Source organism: Diplotaxodon limnothrissa, linkage group LG8 (assembly GCF_057381915.1).
Source record: "Diplotaxodon limnothrissa isolate DT_005_m linkage group LG8, D_limnothrissa_male_GT1.1, whole genome shotgun sequence".
NCBI classification, from domain to species: Eukaryota; Metazoa; Chordata; class Actinopteri; order Cichliformes; family Cichlidae; genus Diplotaxodon; species Diplotaxodon limnothrissa.
The window spans coordinates 16,805,077-16,828,152 of record NC_140603.1 but is presented as its reverse complement, the minus strand read 5'-3'; the positions used below and the strand labels follow the sequence as shown (position 1 = coordinate 16,828,152).

Genomic DNA, 23,076 nt, shown 5'->3' with positions numbered 1-23,076 from the left:
GTAGATGGTTTACTCAGACTGCAAGGTCCTTAAATTCCGTGGCTGCAAAAAAAAAAAAAAAAAAAAGCCCAAAGCATCGCCCCTCAACCACTGTACTTGACAGTTTTTTTGAGGTGTTTGTGCTTATATGCTGTTATTTTCACCAAACGTGGCGCTGTGCATTATGGCCAATCTATACCACTGTTCAAAAGATTTTTTGCCAAAGTCTCGTGGTTTGGTTAGATGAGACTTGGCTGTGCTGCCATGTTCTTTTTAGAGAGAAAAGGTGTGCTCCTGCTAATTCTTTAAAACAAGCCACACTTTCTAATAGTAATGTCATGAAATTTGGGTGACACCTAACTCTTGGGTTTGTTTTTTAATTTCTGTTTTTCCTTTCCACAGTTTCTCAGTGTTGCACTGCATTGAATATTCACATTCAATACATTTGCTAAATTGCCAGCACCTGGTTGCCTCTTACCCTGTAAATTCTTATGGAAGCAAGAGGTATACTTAGTTTTAAATTTTAAAAAATGACACCGTGTAATACATCACGTGTTGTGGTTCATCCAATCACAAGACCTATGGATCAGATTATTATTGTTACACAACATTGTTATGTAAAACCTTAATACTTCTTTTTACCTTGACTGTACATATATTTTATACCGTCCATTGTTATGAACAATATCTATGATTTATTGTTCTCCTAAGCTGCTATACAGTGAGTAATAATAGACTGCAACAACATCTACCAGAATTTGGGTATTGGAGACAGAATATAGTCTATATATAATAATTAATAGCTAACGATCTAAGACATTTAGGATACAGTCTGTGCTCACTTCAAAATATTTTTCTGTGGCAAAACTCCACAAATTCTCTTTCCTTTGGAGATTTATGTGCTTTTAAGCAAACATTTGACTACAACATACATAACTCAGAGAGAAATACCCAGACAAAGCTTGCACTGCATTCAATACAAAATAGTTGTGGTTTATTCTTTTGGGAACAAAAAATGGCAACAACTAAGTGTCACTTCTCATATTCAGCGATATCTACAGGAAAGAAACAACAATGGTTCCTTCTATCAATTACCATTTTTCACCAGGTTAAAATGATAACTTCAAAAATGTATTTCATATGGTTTTACCTTGGTGTGCATGTGTTTCACATTATGTCTATTCTGAACATTAAAACGTGTTCATTTCAATTCCATTTCCCTTCAGTCTTCATGCCTGCAAAGAATTTCTCTGTTGAAAATGCTTTTGTTTAAACACAGCTTCAAAAGCACTGGTGTCTGTACAAATTCCCATGAAGAAAAAAAAATAGAAATAACATTTTTGAGGGAAAAAAAAATACCTCTCATAAAATAACATCGACACGCCTTATCGGACTCTAATGTAACCATTTCTTAACCTCCCTTTGTTGTCTTCTAGTAGGTTTGTCTGTCTACACCTTGGACATCATTTTCTCTCAAGGGCTACAAAGAGATCCAGACACAAAACAAATTTCCCCAAGAATGACATCCAGTTGTGCGTTGCTATTTTCCGTATCCTTTTTAAACTGGTTTTCTCCACTAATTAAAAAACAAACAAAAAAAACAAAACAAAACAAATGAAAAGAGATGCAGATGAAGTTTGAAGAGTTCTACATGGGAGATCATGTGTTGGTTTTTTTTGTCACTTGCTGATAAATCTTCTTAAAGGGTACTTGTTCTTGGTGGTCCAGCTGGGTCTCTAGTCCAAGAAGCTTGCGTCAATGTGTGCTTGCCTACAGTATTTCTACTTTACTGCTGGTAAGGGTTGACACGGGGGTGACCTGTGAATTTAGTGCAATGTTTTCCCCACTTTCTTTGGGAAAATTTGATGATTTTAGGCCCATATCTGCTCTTGCTGCTTCTTTTTTGTTTTTTTGACTAGCCCTTGGTTGTCTTTCTTGGGGTCTTCTAGTTTGAAAGGCCCATTTCATCTTCTTTAGTCCCTCACAGGCCCACGTGTCCTTTAGTTTTTGGGCTTCTCTCACAGCTCTACTCCAAACACTAAGAACAGAGCAAAAAAAGAAGCCATGTGATAAAATAGACACTTAAAAGACCTTATCTGCAATAGTCCTTCAAGCCTCCAAGTTTCAAAAACGGTTGGCTCTTGTTGGGTTCATGTGTCCAGTTCTTCCTCCTGAACAGATTCCAAAGTAGGAACTACCAAGGATTTTGGATTTATTCACGGAAAAGAGACCTCACTAAACCAGAGCCGAGGAGAAAGGAGAGGGTGCTGTGGGTTTTTCTTTTTCCTTTGTAAACAACAAAACATCCACTTAACAATCCCACTTCTCCCTCTCTTCCTCCTCCTTCCCTCCATCTTTAGAAGAGACTAAATACAGCAGGTTCTGGATGGGGCAGAAGGGGGAGATTTGGGGAGAGGCTGTAGGTAGTGTAGTAGGTAACAGCAAGGGGGAAAGGTTGTCCCTGTGTGTTTGAGGGTTGGGGGGGGATCTGTGTGTTTTTGTGAGTGCATGTATGTGCAAAGGTGTGAGTTTGTATGAGTGTGTGTGGATGCCTTCCTGTGGGACTGTTAGGACTGTTTGAGGCGTTTGCGTGGGGGTCCGAGGAAAGGGCACTGAGCAGAAGCCAGGGAGCGATACGCTTCAGCCACCAGGTGCGGATGAGACGCCACCATGGACTTCCAGCCTGCTGTCTCCATCACCTCTGCAGCATGGCTGGTGGATGAGATGAGAAAGGAAGAAAATAAAAAAGATTACAAATCAAGTTTTCCTTAAGTAAACACATGCATAACAAATGTACAGACAGGCAACCTGGAAATCCTAAATAATGGCAGATTGTTTGGATCCAATTTTCCTGTGAATAGTACAGACTGCGTGAAACCATTTTACAGGTGTTATACTTCTGCCAAGGTCCACTTGAGGCTGATTGACTGAAATTTCCCTGTCAGATGGTGAGCGTGTGGCTTTGCCAATTTTTAGTTATCATGCAGACTTTGTGGAAAATTTACACAACAATGCTCCAATTACTCCAATTACTGTGCCTTCAGACTTCAAAGAATGATAACAGGAATGACTGCTGGGCTGTGGTGACTCCAGCTGCTGGTTTACAATAGTGCTCAAAAGATACAAAATCTCCATTTCCAGTTAAAAGTTTATCCTTAAAGTAGGAGCCAGAATCAGGAGTTCAACTAAAGCTTAAGGGAGAGTTGGAAGCCTAAACCGGTGTAATCCCACATCATGACTGAGATTATAGTGACAATTTTTTTTCTAATATACTTTTTATTCATTATTACCTGAAAGTAGCGAGAGCACAAAGTCATCAGTGAAGTGTTCACAGAGGTCACAGATCAAGGGAAGCGATGGGCATTTTCCCAACAGACTGTTACACTTTCAGTTAAAGGTAAACATAGTGTAAACGTAATGGTAATTTTATGATTTTTAATGATTTCGTTCTCATCTTTTATGCCTTAAAAAAAAAAGAAAAAAAAAGAGAGATGGGTGCACAAATTTTAATTTTGGATTTTTCTAATCCACACAGGGTGAAAATAACACATACAGCCTCAAATATATACATACCTTCTACTAATATTTGGTTAAATGTCCCTTAGCAAGTTGCACCTTTTGGTAACCATCAACAAACTTCTGGCATGATTCAGCCTGAATCGTCTTGGCAGAGTAGTTTCATGGCATAAACCCAGCTCTTAAGCTTAGCTCACAAATTTTCAACAGGGTTGAGGTCGGAGCTTTGGGAACACCATTACATAGGCTTGTGGAAACATCTGACCACACCTGTACATACAGACTATAGCCCTGACGGTCACAGAACTAGCCGTTTGCTTCCATACACTTCATTCTGTTGTCTCCTATTCAAAAGCAGACTCAGTTTTTCTTTTGTACCACAAACTGAAACTCTTTCATTCTCCCATTTTGCCCGATAAATAACAATTAAATGGACACATAGTAGCAGTTAAGCGGAATCACATGCTAATGCAGTTCCTCAATCATACAACATCCTCCCTTCATTTATGCTTCTATGGATACACAGCGAGTTTGAATCCTTCTGATGGAAAAATGTTTTGGGGACAAAGAAGTCCATATTGAAAAGATATAATTATATTATATTATGTTAGCAGAAATGTTGTTAAATCATGTTTTGTCGAGCCACATCGCCCGGCCCTACATTAACAAAAAAGAAAGAAAGATAATAGTAATATCTGAGCCCACCATCAGCACAGACGTGTGTTAATATCACACTTTCAGTCAACAGAGGAGGTGACAACAGACTAGTGAGGAGTCAGGTTGCCCCGATCCCTATGAAAGCCATGGCAGGGTTTAATAATATCAGGCAGACCACTCCACGGGGGCATATGTGAAATTAAAATCACTAACTGGCACAGAGCCATCAAGAGATGAGGCGAGCTCAGGTACTACCTGTAATGATTCCAAGATAAAGAAGAACGACAAGAACCATACTGACATGACAGAGACAGGATGTACAGTGGATGTGGAGGACCTGCGAGTGCATGAAAAAGGTGTTGGAAACCCTATTGCATGTGACGATGAGCTCTTTTTTCTTCAACTTACTAGTTAATGAAGTCGACGGCCTGCGTTTTGAGCTGGTCGGCGCTGTGCAGGTCAGCGAGGATCAGGATCTCAGCAGCGTTTTCCACAGACAGGCTAGTGCACAGCGCGTCCTCACACATGACCTTCAGTCTCTCCAGAGCATACTGTAAAAGAGTGGATACAAGAAGATTGGCAGTTTCCTCTTCTCCATCAGTATCTATGTGGTCTCTGCTGTCACAGTTGACCATTCCAGTGTTCAAACACAAAGCTTCGTTTCGTCTTGTTGTCAGTGGGGTCTGATCTATAAAATATATTATGTTTTAAAGAGATAAATAGGAGAGTAGGATATAAACATTTCAATGCTCGACCTCTGAGGGAAACTGTCTCAAAGCCAGCTCCACATTTGGTGTCATGGAGGAGTGAGATCAGCGTTAAATCATCCAACTGTTCACTGAAATCATAAAGTCTTACTGGGAAAAGGTTTACTGGGTACACTTGTATCATGCCATGCATTAATGCAACTAATTATCTTTACCTCAAGGGATTTCTGAAAGCTCGCTCTGCAAAATATACTTAGGACTAATTACAGTCTATAAGCTCTGTAGTTGTATAAGGTTTTGTCTGCACTAGATTATCAAGAGAAGAAAGGAGGGAAAAAACATGTTAGATGAAACATTTCATGTGTAGTTGTTCATTATTCTCCAAAAACTGACAGAGAGCCCTCAGAAACAGTGCTGAGCTGTGTGGTAGCATCCAAACCTCATTACAGTAACTTCTGCACTGGTCATGTGACGCACACTCTGTAAAAAAGCCCTTTTGTTTTATAGCCACAGTCACTGCAGAAGCAGGTGGGGTGAATTGATGAATGCAGTTTTTCTGAGGGTCACAACCCCCCCGAATGATTTTTTTTTCTTAACAGAATTCGATCCAAGCTCTCTGTGGGCTTGATTCAAAAGGTCTCTCATACACATGCTCAGTGGGCTCGAATTCCTCCATTGTCCACTAATTGCACCGGTTGACAGTTCAATCCCCACATGTTAAGGTGCCCTTGGGAAAGACACTGAACACCAGGTTACTCCCTAATGGCAGGTAAATCAAATTTTTTCCGAGCCTTAAAAACCCCAGAAAATGGCTCGTTGTATTTGAGTTTTACCAATTCAGTCATTTGTAATTTTATTTTATCCCATTCATGTTCACAGAAAGCCAACAGCAACACTAGTCACGCACGAGCTCTGTGGCCTCAACGTGCAGGTGCCTCAAACTGTAGAAATCCTGAGTATGTGGCCATGTTACAAACAGGCAACAGGCTTTCCCACATCCACAGAGTGTCGGGTAGCAGCTTCCCACTCTTATATTACCTTATCAGCTGCTGCAAGCAAGTCATCTGCCATTTTGTCCAGGTTTGGAGCCTTGTCTGTGTAAATGAAGCACATCATCTCTTTGAAAACCTCGGGCTCCACATCGTTGATCTCCACACGATTCTGACAAGACACAAGGGATGGAGACTGAATGAAGCATCGATGACATGAGCTTTAACTGCACTTCAACAGCACATTTGTATCACACCAGAAAAATTTAAATCCAACCTGATTTTATTTATAAAGCACTTTTTAAAAACCAAGAGTTACAAAGCACGAAAGCACCACAGAACAATAAAACAATAATAAACGAGGGTAAGAACACACTTTCTCATTTTTTTTATTCCTCGAGTTAAAAGCCAAGGAATAAAAATGAGTTTTAAGATGCGTTTTTGAAAACAGGCAAAGATGTACAGGGAAATAATTCCATAATTTGGGGATGATAGCTGATGAAGCTTGACCCCTGGTTTTCAGACAGGTTTCTGGGACTTTCAGCCGGTCCTCAGCGACCTCAAGGAACATGTAGTTCAGCAGGTCACGTGCAAAAATATATATAGTGGTGCTGATCCATTAAGAGGTTTTAAAAAGAAATAATAAAATCTTAAAATGAATCTTAAAAATGAACGTAGAGCCAGTGGAGGGAAACCAAGACAGAGGAAATGAACCTGTGGTATTTTGAACTAACTGTGATCACAGGAAGCGTTACTAAGGCCAACATAAAGCCCATTACAGTTCTCCAGACACACTGTGTTAAAGGATGCTCAAAAACATTTAGAAATAAAGCAGATTTGATCTCGTATAAAAGCCTCAAGTGGTAAAAAAACAAAACAAAAAACATTTAATGGCATCATTTATCTGCTTATCTAGTTTAAACTAGAGCTGGGCGATAGAACGATAACGATATGTATCGCGATATAACTTTTACTGATAGAGAAATTAAGCTATCGCGATAGACCTCGCCGCTCTTGTCCTCTTAAAATAAAATTTAAAAAAAAAAAAGAAAAAAAAAAAAAGAACAGCCAATCCAAACTAAGTAGCGCAGAGCCGAACCAATCACAGCCGCAGCGTCACGTCGCGTGACTTGTTACGTACAGCACAAGTGCCAAGCCGCACGTGTGTTTGTTTGGGAAGCAGCCAGCGGGTAATGGAGCCAGCGCGTAATGGAGGAAATGAGTGTGCCGACTAGAAAAATCAACCGAGCGTGACCGAAGAGAAAACAGATGATGGTTCCAATGCCGGAGAGATTGTCGAACGGAAGAGCCAAAGAAGTTCCGTAGTGTGAAGGTATTTCGGCTATTTCAAGTCTGACAAAAAACAGAGTAGCGTGCACTGTAAATTGTGCCGAAAGCAAGTCTGGAAATACAATAAACCGGTGCATGCGTCACACTGTGCGCCACGTTATTGTTTCGGTGAAATGAATTTCTACAATACTGTTACTGTTAATTCTACTCTCTGCAGTGTTTAAATGCTTACATATACACACAGTTACTGTCCGTCCACACTTACGACTCGGTTCTGCTTCTATGCCCCAGCTTTGTTTACTTTTTCCCACCGAGGCTTCTAGACTTCTGATTGGCCAACATTTCTGCACGGTTAGGAATCTAGCGCCACCTGCTGCTTTGGCATGTTCCTAGCAGCGTTTTCCTTCATTTCTGCCTTTATGTGTGGACGGGATTATTTTTTAAAACGAAAACGGAAAATCTCCGTTTTCAAAAATACCCGTGTACGCGTGGACGTAGCCTCAGTCTCTGACTGGAAGCGCTAATTCGTCATTCGGCTTTTGTCAGACTAAAGTAACTGTTAAAACTGTTTGAAAAGCTCAGCTATACAACAAGGAGAGATTGAGAATTTCCTTTTAGTTCTCAGTTTATTTGATATTGACAAAAGTTAGTCAATTTTGTCTGTTCTTCTGTAAAACAAACTAAGATTTATTTTTAGAATTAATATTTTGTTTCTAAGTGGAATTGACAATTTAGTCTGTTTCGTTTGTTCTATTTTGAAACTTAAACGCTTTAGCGGCTGCCTTTTGTGTAGTTTGCAATATTTGCCTTTATTTATCTGAAAAAGTCTCATGTTCCTTAAGTACATCTACCCTGTTGAACTTATTATGGGAAATAAATATTTAAATAAAAACAAGCTGCTGATTATTTCACATTTTACTTGTGAGCAACGGCACATTTAAATCTTACAAATATACTTATTTGGCTTATATCGTGATAGATATCGTTATCGCCTGAAATGAAAAAAACATATCGTGATATGAAAAAATCTCATATCGCCCAGCTCTAGTTTAAACACAGTCACAGTCCACTATGCGTCTAACATGTAGCTGCTCAGAGGGGCACAGGTCCAGGAGAAGATCAGCAAACTGGGTCAAAAACAATGACCTCATTCTTAATAAAAATTATTTATACTGCTGAGATGCAGAAATCAGTAATTAAGCAGCTTTACATGAGCAAGAGAACATTTTTTATTGAAATATTTGGAGTGCACTTGCATATTCATCAAGTAAGTGTGAGACTGTCTTGCATATCAGCCTAGTGTGATCCATTATTTATACCTACATTAGCAGTCACTTAATAATACCCATAGGCATTTGTGGTTAAATTACTGAAAGGGTTCAGTTTGGCTGAATTCAGTATTATCTGTAATTTAATAAATTCATAAAGGCCATTTTATCCCAACCACTCCTGCAATCTCACTTCTTACACTCACCTGTGCAAAAAGGAAAAAAAAAAAAAAAAAAAAAAGCTATTCTGTGCATCTGCAGCTTTGTCAGTGAAGGATGAATCCTGACCCCCAAGATCGGCAGGACAATTGCATTTCAGCTGTGCTATCATTCAGTTTCACCAAACGGCTCTGTGCTGCAGCCATTTGACAGCACGCAATCCTTCACTCGTTTTAACCTCACATCACGGCAGTGAAAATCTGAGGATTTAAAAAAAAAAAAAAAACAAGCTTTGGGACCTTGGGTTTACCTTTTTGCTCTCTTCCATCTCGTGCTCAAACATGGCGCTGAATACTGGGGAACGTGCTAGGAAACAGGAAGAGAACAACTTGCAGTCATGGCGCTAATTAGCAAAAACTTGAATAAATTTCAATATATAAACATGAAGAAGACGCTTGTACCTGCTAGGATGGCTTTATGTGCTTGAAACTCCTGGCCAGCCACACACAGGGAGCAGTCTGTGAAACGTGAGTTCTCCCACAGGCCGCCCAGCTCGTCTGCTAGCCGGCAGTCGGGTACCTTTACCATGTTCATGGTGTTCTGACCAGAAATGTTGACAGAGTCCTGCACCACACTCACCTCAAGGGGACAAATGTAATGAAATGCAATGCGTCAAAAATGCAAGGTCAGAAAGAAAAGGCAACAGCAAAATGTAGCCACGTACCTCACAGAAGAGCGTGAGCTTGTCATCAGGTAGAAGGCCGTTGGCCTCATCTAGGAGGAAATCTCTCCGGATGAACTTTTTAAAACCCCAATCCTTCCCCTGGACAAAACGATACGCCCTCTGGCTTTCTGCAGACAGAGCAGACACAGAGAAGCCACGATAAGGAAAGTCTAAGAAGAAACTATTTTACAAAAGCTCAATGCAGAAAAATTATTAACGCCTACAAAATCTGAAAATGTGTCTGTTTCACTGAATATTCTGTACTCACCCATGGCTTTGGTCTCCTCTCCCTTGGCGTTGAGGATAGAGAACTTGAACTTGGCACGCACCTCGGCTTTTGGACAGCTGACCAGCAGCAGGTAGAGGGACAGGTAATCTTTGCTCTCCTCATCCAGGCCCTTGGGATTCACCCGCAAACACCTGATGGGGACAGAAGATTCAACAAGAAGGTCAATGTAAAAATGTATTAACCCTTATTAGTATGTGTCATTCCTAACCAGTAGGACTGGGCCATATCATACCGTTCACGGTAATAGCGGTGTAATTTTGGGCAACGATAGGAAAATGAAATATCGCGATAGAATATGGGTAAAACGCGCATGCGCAGTGCCTTTGTTTACATACGCACATGGCGGCGACGCAGAATGAGAAGAGCAAAAGCGGATCGTTGAATGAAACAGATGAACCAGAATTGGTTTGTAAAAATGCTGCAACGACAGTGGTGTGGAACTGGTTTAGCTTTCGTTCGTCAGATACACAACAAAACACTATTTTTGGTAGAGCATGCTAGCGGGCCGTCGTTATTACAGTGTTGTTTGGAAAATACGGCACACTTAAAATTAATCCTTTGATTTTTCTGAAAATCGACAGTGCCCCTCATAATCCCGTGTGCCTTATGTATGAACTCTGGTTGTGTTTACTGACCTCGAAACAATTTTATGTGATACACGCTCAAAAATCTGTCAAATGTTTTAGAACGACTTTGCTACACCGCTTGATGGATTGTCGGAGCATTACGGCTGCTCCCTCGGCAGGCAGGAGCCTCGCGGAGTGATACGTACTGCGCTTCAACATAATATTACCGTATTGTGTGTGTGTATAAACTCTTTTTAAGTTTTGTGGATTTTATACATGGTTGTGCTCAGGATATGTCGGCCAATTTCCACTGGAAACGCCTTTTGGTTAAACTGTCAGCAATGAATTTGCAGTTGCACTGTTAAATTTTTATATAACTTTAATGCACATAAAAAACAGCTGCTTGTTTAAGTGAAAATACATTATTAGTGCAAAAACCCCCATCAAAGTTGTGGAGTTGTAAAGCATTTTGTCTAGTGTCAATTATATCGTCAGTTATATCGTTATCGCAAATTTTCAAATGTATATCGTGATAAATATTTTTGGTCATATCGCCCTGCTCTACTAACCAGACTATTATGCTGTGCAAGGAAAGTGCAGAAGTTGCACACCAGGAAAGTTTAATGATTTCTTTGTTTTGGTGTATAAGGCTCTTTTATTGAAGTTGTACTAGAGGTCATTCATTAAGGCTAAATCAGGCTAAACCTGTGTTATAAATCTACATTTATGTTACGTTTGTACAGATTAAGAGATTTTAAAAAGAAATCTGATTAAAGCTAGGATGCTACATAAGGAAATGTTAGCCACGCTTTTTTGGATTTCCATGAGAATCCACAGTGAGAGATTTCTGAGAGATTAGAGCTTGGATGGCTCTAACTGAAATGATATTTGAGCAGTTTGCTTGACTGTTTGTAAACAGCTTGAAAGGCCTTCCATCAGACAGATTATTACATCTGTGTGTGTCAGTCTGAGCGGGATTATCCAAATGTTTGCAACAAAGCAGCCCTCATTCTGACGCACCATTTCAGCTTGTCATTGGCCCCAGAAGAGAAGGTGGAGCTCTTGATGACTTCCCCCATCTCCTCACGACAGAAGCTGAAGTTATTGATGGTCCACATGTAAGAGAACTTCACCACTTTGATCTGTTAAAAGGAAGAATACATTCAGAAAAGGCTTAGATTCATTAATCCGAGGTTCAATCAGACAGCGAGCCTGAAACAAGAGTCATTTCACCTGAGTGTAGCACCAGCTCTCGGCCACAGGCCCGCTGGACATTTCCGCAGGGGGAGGGGGACTCGGGACTCTTGACATTGCCAGTGTGACAGATGTTTGGGGCAAGAGGGTGAGGAAGAGGAATCTGTCACTTCCACTCGTCAGTGTTCAGCCCAGACGTCCATCTGCATCGGTGCGTGTCACATGGAAGCTGTTTGCCCCCTGCAGGCAGAGAATGTGATGAATTAGTCTGAACCATACAAATGTTTAAGTTTCACTCACACACTGTACAAAAAAAAAAAACCAAAAAAACATTTTACTGTGATGCCTCCATCAACCACTTGAGCTGCAGTTTATATCCAGACTGTAGAGACTAGTGCATGAATTCACGAGTTGTGGATAAAAAAAATAAAAAATAAAAAGGGAGGTTGCAGGGACCTTGAATTTCTGATCAAGCTATCCTTGAGTTTAAGTAAAAGTTTGCAAGTGACCTCGACCTTAGCCTGAACATTTGAGCCAAATTTGAAGTTATTCCCTGGAACAGTTTAAGCCATACAGTGTTCACAGAGACAGGACACTGGCACTGGATCTTTCATTAATCTAGGTGAGACCGAATATCATTTCATTCGTGTGGCCCCTGCTGCACAATACTGAGGTTTGTTGGCTTGGAGTTAGATGAATTGTCCCTGACCCACTGGAGGACAGCAGGAGATCGATGGCACCATGCCTGTTCTAAGATCAATAACTGCTGCAGCTGCAATTAAGTCTCAAAAATGAACTGTAAATAAACAAGCCGTCTCCTAGGACTGTGCTAGGAATTTGGACCCACTGGCCACGCTCCCTAATTAACTTAAAGTCACACAGAAGCGCCATGCAGATCAGTACATGCACACACACACACACACACACACACACACACACACACACACACACAAATAAGCCACAACATTAAAGTGTTTATATTGATTATCTTGTTTTAATCCAAGATTCTCATGAGAAGCCTTTCTGCCCTGACATTCACACACTCCCAAAGCTGCCCGGGAACAGCTTGAGGAAGTTTGGAAGACAACAAAGAGTCCAAAGCTTAACTCCAAACTCCCCATTTCTCCTAGTAAAAAGGTGGTGTCAACCATAAGGCTCAGGGGCCTGACTGCTTCATGTCTCTATTGTAATCTAAACATCAATAAAAACCTACAAGTCAAATATCAATCCACAACTGAAAAGACAAAGAACAAGTGCAATATTTTCCCTCTTTAAGGAAAGTTTAATACAACCGTTCGCCTCTTTTGTAGGTGCCCTTTAAAAGATTTAAATAAATATCCGTTTATTTTTTTTTATTTTGTGGGAAATTAAGACAAACGGGGCTTTAAAAAGCTTTGAAATTTGATCTAACAATCTAGTTTTGTTGATGTTATATGGTATATAACACAAAAAAATAGTTCCCCACATCTAAACACAGAATTGTATAGTGGGTTTTCACGGTGCGTCATCAAACTGGAAGTCGCCATATTGGAGATACTGGAGTTAAACAAAGCGCGCGCAATCAAACAGAGTCTAAACGTCGAACGAAAGGAAATGGTGAATTATTGCCGTGTTTATGGCTGTACCAATCGGTCAGACTGTGAAAAACATTTGCAGTTTTATAGACTGCCAAAAGTTATTACAAATCAGGGAGAACAATGCCGAAAGTTATTAGAGGAAAGGAGGCGGTTGCGGTTAGCGAAGCTAAACCAGGATCTACAAGGCAAAAATCTAGACAACATTTGAATTTGTTCTGCTCATTTCTTTTTCTATAGTTAAGCATACTTAATAAAATATACTCGAACTATGCTACTTTTTGGTAAGGGATGATATCATACAGTTAAGGTTTGGTTGATTAAAGATGTTACTGCATTACTTACTTTGGCATTCACAACACATCTGTCGCTGATGACTTGATACTGCATCTCCCTCACCCATCCACACACCATCTGGTTATAGGCCTCCAAATTTTATAAGATTTAAGGTCTTCTGCTGTGTATGGGCTTGGCGAGAAAACCAGATAGTTGACGATATCAGGATATGCAATAGACGGAAGACTCTCCAGGTCGTCATTGATCCAAATGAAGGAGTCAATTCGTTTGGATCTGCACCACCAATAAACCTCAACTTTTCCAAATATCGTGCCCTTTGCTGCGGACCAAGTCCTTCCCTGTATGCCTTTGCATCTATAACGCATTTGAGGAGCTTTTCTGTGGTTTCAGACAGTGTTTGCAGTGTTTACCTCCGAGTGCCTCTGGTTTATTGGTGTTGTGTTAACACAACACGAATCTCTGTTAATCTGTTTCCATCCCCCCCATTTCTTATTTCCATTTCAACAGTCCTTGAACCGTTCATCCGTCTCTACCGGTGTCTCACACGCGGAGCCTTTAATGTTTTTACGTCTTCATCCATAAATTCAATTTGGGACCAAAACTTGGTGTAACAAGTGGGAAGGTTGGGACCGCCAAGCTTTCTGATTCTGATAATTACACCGAATGCAGGTGAGATGCCAACAGTGAAAGTTCTTCAAGGCTCAAGGAATTAAATACTGGATTCAGGACTAACTTTAGTATTTGATTTGCAATGGATATTCATGACTATCCATGTTTCCTTAGCAACCTTGGTTAAAATCAGCTGAGCTCATTACTACAGCATAGAGCTGGGCGATATGAGATTTTTTCATATCACGATATGTTTTTTTCATTTCAGGCGATAACGATATCTATCACGATATAAGCCAAATAACTATATTTGTAAGATTTAAATGTGCCGTTGCTCACAAGTAAAATGTGAAATAATCAGCAGCTTGTTTTTATTTAAATATTTATTTCCCATAATAAGTTCAACAGGGTAGATGTACTTAAGGAACATGAGACTTTTTCAGATAAATAAAGGCAAATATTGCAAACTACACAAAAGGCAGCCGCTAAAGCGTTTAAGTTTCAAAATAGAACAAACGAAACAGACTACTAAATTGTCAATTCCACTTAGAAACAAAATATTAATTCTAAAAATAAATCTTAGTTTGTTTTACAGAAGAACAGACAAAACTGACTAACCTTTGTCAATATCAAATAAACTGAGAACTAAAAGGAAATTCTCAATCTCTCCTTGTTGTATAGCTGAGCTTTTCAAACAGTTTTAACAGTTACTTTAGTCTGACAAAAGCCGAATGACGAATTAGCGCTTCCAGTCAGACACTGAGGCTACGTCCACACGTACACGGGTATTTTTGAAAACGGAGATTTTCCGTTTTCGTTTTAAAAAATAATCCCGTCCACACATAAAGGCAGAAATGAAGGAAAACACTGCTATGAACATGCCAAAGCAGCAGGTGGCGCTAGATTCCTAACCGTGCAGAAATGTTGGCCAATCAGAAGTCTAGAAGCCTCGGTGGGAAAAAGTAAACAAAGCTGGGGCATAGAAGCAGAACCGAGTCGTATGTGTGGAGGGACAGTAACTGTGTGTATATGTAAGCATTTAAACACTGCAGAGAGTAGAATTAACAGTAACAGTATTGTAGAAATTCATTTCACCGAAACAATAACGCGGCGCACAGTGTGACGCATGCACCAGTTTATTGTATTTCCAGACTTGCTTTCGGCACAATTTACAGTGCACGCTACTCTGTTTTTTGTCAGACTTGAAATAGCCGAAATACCTTCACACTACGGAACTTCTTTGGCTCTTCCGTTCGACAATCTCTCCGGCATTGGAACCATCATCTGTTTTCTCTTCGGTCACGCTCGGTTGATTTTTCTAGTCGGCACACTCATTTCCTCCATTACCCGCTGGCTGCTTCCCAAACAAACACGTGCGGCTTGGCACTTGTGCTGTACGTAACAAGTCACGCGACGTGACGCTGCGGCTGTGATTGGTTCGGCTCTGCGCTACTTAATTTGGATTGGCTGACTTTTTTTTTTTTTTTTTTTTTAAGAGGACAAGAGCGGCGAGGTCTATCGCGATAGCTTAATTTCTCTATCGAGTAAAAGTTATATCGCGATACATATCGTTATCGTTCTATCGCCCAGCTCTACTACAGCAGCATACTTAAGGCTTTGTAATATGTAACTTTTCATTAACATAAATATCCAATCAGTCAATCACGTGACAGCAACTCAATGTACTGAGGCATGCAGACAGTCAAGACAGCTGGCTGAAATTCAGTCTTCTCCTGGGGTATGATACTTCATATGTTTTTGACGGTGGCAACTGGCAAGATGGAGACACAGAAGAAAGTACAGAGAAAGAAAATTAAACTTAAAGTGATAGAGAGGCCAAATAGAAAAAACAGGCAGCGAATGAAAGATGGAACACCGTCCAAGGAACTATTCACCAAGATAAATTGCCATGAAAACAGGTTGGATGGAGACAAAAGAAAATCAAACTGAGGTGTGAGAGAGCAATCAAATATAGATTTGTGGACTGAGGTGAAGATGCACACTGTATGGAAACTTTACGTTCTGCACATTTCAAGAGCTGCAGGACCTCTTAATCAAGACACACAGATTTAGGGTAGTGCACTCATAACGAAACAGCTGAACTCATCAGCCTATCAGGTCTTAGAGTTTATTTTCTTTAAAAACAATTATTGCTCAACCCAAAAACTGACAATCCTCATTTCTTCAGTCTACAGCGAGTCTATAAAGCTATATGTGCATGTAATTAATTATTATTATTTTCTTTTTTGGTCAACGTGGCAACAGAGTTACTGCTAATTTAAACAGGACGTTATCTGCTGCTGTAGCTTTGCACTAAAGCCACACAGCAGTTGAAACAGAGAGTGCCTTTTGCTGTCAGGAAGGTTATAGAAGCACACTATATGACAGCATTTACTGCAGGAATTGTTCATCCAACACACCTAACAGTTAAGACATTTTTATAGATTTGTCACTGACAAGTAACAGAAGGAGTACGCTGCAACCCTATTTCAAAAAGGTTTGTTGCTTTATCTTATTTGAAATTGGCAAGTTTTCGTGTTGTTTTAGTGTACACTGCAAGTTGCATGCAGCAGCTGGTTTGCTGTATTTCAGATGAAGCTGTTTCATTAGGACTTGGTGTTAAAAAGCTCTTGATACTAACTTGCATCAGTCTCTTTGGTCTTTGTCAGTATCCTGTCAAATATTTTTTGTGGCGTGTTCCCATCTCTGAATGGAGGGCCTATGAACAGAGGATGACAAGTGCTGTGCAGATTATAAAGTCCTTTGTGACAAATTTGTGATGTGTGAAAATACACTATATAAATGGAAATGATTCAGTAACTTTAAAATGTCATTCACAGAGGTCAAAGGGTTTGTGATAAATTCATGCAGCTTAATTTACACCTGATAATCTAAACACTTATCACCAGTTAGGGGGAAGTACTAAAACTCATTCTGGCAGTCCACTGAGCCTGTGCAATTAATGTTAAAAGACAAATGCTACAACTGCTAACCTGGCTAATGTATGTTATTCCCTAATAACCATGTTAACATTTTTGACATATTTAAAAAAGTACAGCAGAGCTTTTAGATGTAAGGGCAGGGACAAAAACAATGTGTTAACGCCTACTGGAGGAATGCAGTTTCCTTTAGTTTGCTGTAGCTTATCGTTCACATCGCTTTGGCTCAAGCATGCTGTTGTGCTTGACTGCAGCTTAGAGTCCAGTTATCTTAACCATTTTCCTTCTGGTTGTTTAGTTATGGGCTCATACATTCAAAGTGTTCATACATTTCAAGTAAACTGTTAGAAAGGTTTTATTTTATGACGTTACACCCATCTATCTTAACCGCTTATCCAACTCAGGTAGCGTCTCATCAGCTGTTACTGGGCAAGAGGCAAGGTGCACCCTGAACAGCTTTCAAGGCTATCACAGGGCCCACACATAGAGATAGACAACCAGTCACACTCACGTTTACACCTAGTTTTAGAATAAATTGAAAGACCTAACATGTGTGTCTTTGTACTGTAGAAGGAGGCCATTGCACCTGGAGAAAACCCATGCAGGTAAAGTGGGAACAGGCAAAATCCATACAGACAAGCTACAGCTAGCAAGCGGGTTCAAACCAGGAGCTCTCTTGCTGTGAGGAGACCGTGCTAAGCACTCCACCACCATATTGTCCATTTATAATGGTAACATAAGGGGCATAAGCAAATTAAAAAGTATTATTCATTTGCTTAGGTCTTTTCTTTAAAAAAATGTAAGCAGAAAAAGAGCAGTATTGTGTAAGACAACTATATTGATATTGGCAATATACAGTCCAATCATTTTAGCAAAAGGTAGGGCAAGGCTCTTACAATAATAACACCTGGAATCAAAACACAGCAGATTGCAAAAGTACATTCAAAGCCTGGGAGATGTTACAGGAAATAAAACTCCATTAACCTGCCAATTTGTCAAGCCTTTTCAATTTTCAAACACAAAAAAGGCCAAACTTCACAGAGCTGCTGACATCATCCAACGTGACAGCTTTGGCTACAAAAACCCACCGAGTAACTACACAACATAAAAAGAAAATAATAGGAAAACAAATCTTGGCAAAGGGTGACATAGACTATAAAGTGGATCTGAGTTCAACACAAAACTCCACGATTACTTTGCGAACACAAAAAACGATCCTGGTATATATTGAGAGGACAGCTGAGACTGCGGTAAATTTGCTCAGCTCAGATGGGGTCCAGTATGTTTGGTTTGCGCCTGACCAGAATTATCACAATCAAAGCAAACCCCCAACACTGGGAGCTCTGGATGTGGGATTGTGAGGATGTGTGACTGCATGAGAGCTAAGGTGTTTATAGACGGCACAATGAATGACTCCTAGTCTGCAGAAGCCTGTCAGAAGAGGAACTACCCAAAGCGTAGTGCCAAAAATCACAAGTGGGGTGGGGGGCAAAAACTAAGACAAAAAGTATGTTGTCTAACTTGAATCCAAAAGAGCACCTTCAGGATATTTTAGAGACAAAGGAAGAGAAATGCAACGAGTCAAGCAGAAACAAGCTCTCCGTATATCTGTGCAGCGCTATGCAAAGGAGGACTGAGTCCATCACCAACAAATGAAGGTGGATATGTGATAAAAATAAATAAATGATTAAAATCATGGTAAGAAAAGTGTAACTGTTGCTGCATTTTCAATGGCAAGTAAAAACTATTAGTAATATTTTTCCTATTCAAATAAGACCAAATGCAGTTAATGCAAATGATCCTGCTGTATACTGGACATGTTTTATTTGTAGGTGATAAAAATAATAAATAAAAACCTGTGGAGATGTGGAATACACACTGTGGCAGTTATGTGTTTCCTGACATTTTACTCACCTGACTTAAAAAAAAAAGAAGACGAAAAAAAGGACAAATCAATCTCTACTCTAAATTAAAGACTGGAGGTTTGGAGGCATTTCAGACAGCAATTTTCAACGGGGGGGATGAAAAAAAAATTGCAGGCCTTGTCGAAGTGTCAGTGAACACAATGTCTGTTTCCAAAGCTTTGGTCTTTGAGGACTGCAGTAAGCCACAGAAAACCTTAAAACTATAATTGGTACAGGGACCGGGGATCGATTGCAGGGCGCGTGTTCGGCCTCTGTGGGAGCGATTTCATATTCTGCCCTCGGTCACGGTGCTCCTCCTTTCCTAAAAACTCAATCTCGGAGAGGTATGAACTATTGATTTTGCTACAGCGATCAGCTTGCCTCGTTCTCATCCTCAACTTTGCGCAGACCCGCAATTACACTGAAGGGGATTTGACAGGGCGAAAAAGCATTAGCAGCCAGGTTTCGGCTCCTGTCTGTACTTCCCGAGCAAAACCCTGCTCGCTTCACCACGTACATGAGGGTTAAAGGGAGGACAGGCCTCAATGCATTGCTAAGATCACTGGTCACCTGGTTCATATTGTTACCAACAGATACACTTATTGTCTTAACCTCCAAAGACACATGGGAGTATCAGAGTAGTATTACTGTTTTCAATTTGCTTAATTTTGTATCAAACATTGGTTTAGTTTTTGGGGGGGGTTTGAAGCTCAAAAACTAAATGATCCTTTGGAGACATTTATCTAACCACACAGTACTCAACTGAAATGAAATAAGTTAACATAGACCTGCATTTAGGGTCAGTGTGCTCATAATAATACATAATCCCCTACATCTTAATGAGCTAATAAACCCAGAGTGCATCCCTTTAGCGCAAATCCTGACATGTCAACCATGTCTATTATGTAAGAAGGGAAAATTAAGTAGCACAGATGCCATTCATTAACACAACAGTCAGTGGTCTGACTGAGTGGTCTGAATTTTTTAAATAAAAATCACCCAAATATTAATTAAAATGTTCTTTTGATTGCAGTAATTTAAACCCATCACTAAGCCCTTCCTAGGGATGAAGCCAATGCTTGTGACTCAGAAATCACAATCATATGCATTAAGTTGAAAACCTATTTGAGATTTCAGCTGCAGCAGTCACTCTGCAACCTATGCGTTTTTAACAAAATAGCAATGAAAGCTCACAGGCAGTGGATTTTTCTTAGTGGGTGATCCCACTGAAGGTGAACTCAGCTCAACTGAGTTAAGTATAGGGGGGGTGAAAAAAAAAAAAGATGAGCTCAGGGAAAAAACAGATTAAAGGCCACTTCAAGTCTGCTGCACGGCAGGTTTTTGATTTGGCAAAAGAAATGCATTGCTGGAATCAGTGCAACTGCTGCAAGACAGCCCTGCACTGCAAGTAATACTCAGCATCACCTAAATATAGAGCTGCAAGTCTATGTTCTGATAAATTATTTGATTGGCGGGGGGAAAGGCTTCTTAAAAACAAAGTTTCTCAAAGCCACAGTTTACAACTCAGTTTACCTGCCAGAAATACAGCACAGCTGCATCAGAGATGTAGACGTCCTCCTTTAGATTTGAGATAAACACATAAATAACACGACTGGTTTAAGACTTTGTTTGTTTACACTGACCTGACTCACTCATTACTTTGTGCCTAAACCGAGAAGGCAATCAGTGTTCACAGTGAACTTTGACTCACAATTTCCACCCAAACAATAATCCCTGACAGCTGGTCACCTCACCACTTTGTGAGCAGCATGGTTTATACACTTTACAGGAATACAAGTCATAACCACATGAGCACTTCCACGGATAAACCTTTCGAGCTAAAACAGCCTGCACTGACTGAGCAGTGAGTGAATGACTCCAATAAACAGTATGACGGAGGCCCAGTTGTGAATTCCAAATCTAATTGAATGCAACACCACAAAGTTTAAACATGGTATTTTTCTGAGTATTTCTTTGAAGTTGAAGAGCCTGTACTTTAATTTAGTTCATGCCGGGAAGTTAAACTCACTTAATGTAGGCGGTGACAGTAGCAGGTAGTTAACCTGCTAACAATGTGCACTAATCGACACCGGTATTTCGTTTTGAAATGGCACCGCATTTTAATTACGAATGCAGACCATTGTGGTCATAAAAAAGAAACGTGACAGTCTCTGGCATAGCTATTAATACATAAATCCTGCCGGTAATCCAGACAATGCACCAATAGCACCACAGCTTAAGCGGGGAGAGCTAGTTGGCTAGTTAGCCCTTTGCCTTTAGCAGCTAACCTAAGCCAAACAAAAAGGTCGGGGAAATAACTGCGCAAACTACAGCTAAAAATGCTACACGACTACCTTTGTCGTGTTTCTTTAAGTCCTTAATCCCTATCTCACGGCTTTCTTTTTATTTTCCGCTAGACTCACCTTAATGTTGGATTTAATTACAACGCTAGTTGGCCGGAGTCTTGTGTTGTTGTTAGCTAGCTGGCTGTTGAGCTGGACCACTATAGCAGTGTCTCACAAATAGCACACCCTGCTGTCTGGGAGTAATTTCACAAACCACTGCTATATATCCATCTATAAATGTGGTCTGAAGTTCATAAACACTTATCATCATGTCACGGTGATTTTCAGCTTATTTATTTTCAGCCTAATTATTTGTTTGAACTATTCTTTTCTGGGGTGTAATGACTGTACAACAACAAAAGTATTCTGGGTGCACAAGTTTAATTCCATTTTCAAATTCAAATTCAAATTTTATCTGAATTAACACACACAGCCATACACAGTACAACATGTGGTGAAATGCTTATTGCTGTGCAATACCCGACCATTAAATGACAGTAAGATTTACAGATTACTACAAAATTTACAGGTTTTAACTTGGAAATTTACAGTAAAAATGTGCAAATAACAGTTCATGAAATAAATTATGAATAAAAAAGAAAGAAGAACTTATTAATTATAAGAAGTGTGCAAAAAACCAGAGTGCGTGTGGTGATGTGATGCGTGTGGCAGAGTCCAGTCCTACACCTGGTTCAGGGTCCGAATAGCCTGGGGGAAGAAGCTCGTCCTCATTCTTTCTATTTTGGCCTTAAGGGAGCAGAAGCGCTTCCCAGGTCTCAACAGTGAGAAGAGTCCATTGTTGGGATGGTAGAGGTCCATCATAATCTTCCTGGCTTTAGTCTTTCACCGCTTGGTGTAAATGGACAGCAGGTCAGGAAGTTCTGATCGAATGATGCGTTCAGCCGAGTGCACCACTCTTTGCAGATCTTGTCTGTCCTGCTTGGTGCTGTTCCCAAACCAGGTGCAGATGTTTCCCATCAGGAAGCTCTCAATGGTGCAGGAGTAGAAGTTCTTAAGCACCCTCAGTGGCAGATGGAAGTCTCTAAGTCTTTTGAGTTTTCTCTAATCGACACAGGGTCAACATTGTACATACAGGCTCAAATATAAACATACACTCACTTAAATCTTTTATGTGTTGCTTAAGGTTTTACAGTGTCCAACACTCAGAGCAATAGCAAAGTACAAGTAGCTCACTGAAGATTTAATATGAACTGTAGATTTACACAAGCTAGCAAGGTATTTTGGAGCCATTTCTAAACAACGGCACTATCCAAGATAATCAGTTCAAACTTTATTAAAGTACAACTTATTTTGATGTCTCATTTTGCCAAGGTCTGGAAGAAGACCCTCGGATAAGAGAGAAAATTGGTTAGGATGTTCAAGAACAACAGCTCTGGCCAAGAATGCACATCTATTCCAAATCTGACACCTTCAAGCTCAATTTAGAATTAGATTTGCTATATGGACAAGCCAAATACATTCTAGGGAAGAGTATTATGGTCAAATGAGAAAAAGATGAGCTATTTGGCCACAACAACAGAGGGATGTTTCAAGAAGTAAAGGTTGGGCTTTCAAACCTAAGAACACTGTATCAGCTGTCAAGCATGCTGGTGGTAGCATCATGCTCTGGGACTGCTCCCAGTGGTGCTGGTACATTGCACACCTTAAATCAACAGTTAGATGTTTGAAACATAGACACAACTGAGTGTTTCAATAGGGAAATGATCCCAAACACATGTTACGTTGATTTTGGAATCAATAAAGCAGGCTAACACTAAGCTTCTAGAATGGCTGTCTCAAAACTCCAATGTCAACCCTATTGAGAATTCCATCAATTCCTCCAAAAAGAGTGATTAAATATCCAGCTAGAATTGTGACACAGGCATCTGTGACACAAGCAAGTTGTGTCTCAGGCATCTGTGACACAAGCAAGTTGTGTCTCAACCATAACCCTTTGGTTATGGTTGAGACACAACCTGCTAAGGGGCATTTAACCAAATATTAGTGGGAGAGTATATATATTTCCAATGGTCACCAATGTGTTGCAAGAAAGACCAATAACCATGGGAA

At 40.1% G+C, this 23,076-nt stretch overlaps 1 protein-coding gene across 1 annotated transcript; it reads right to left on the bottom strand.

Annotated features, from left to right (window-relative positions):
* Positions 1-974: 974 nt before the first annotated feature.
* LOC146626666 (speckle-type POZ protein) lies at positions 975-21,152 on the bottom strand. Its single transcript, XM_085360723.1, has 10 exons — positions 21,085-21,152; positions 11,378-11,578; positions 11,165-11,286; positions 9,558-9,709; positions 9,290-9,417; positions 9,027-9,204; positions 8,876-8,931; positions 5,898-6,020; positions 4,561-4,703; positions 975-2,691 (listed from the first exon to the last, which is right to left on the bottom strand). The coding sequence occupies exons 2-10, from the start codon at positions 11,453-11,455 to the stop codon at positions 2,547-2,549; spliced, it is 1,125 nt and encodes a 374-aa protein (XP_085216849.1). The 5' UTR covers positions 11,456-11,578; positions 21,085-21,152; the 3' UTR covers positions 975-2,546.
* Positions 21,153-23,076: the final 1,924 nt, after the last annotated feature.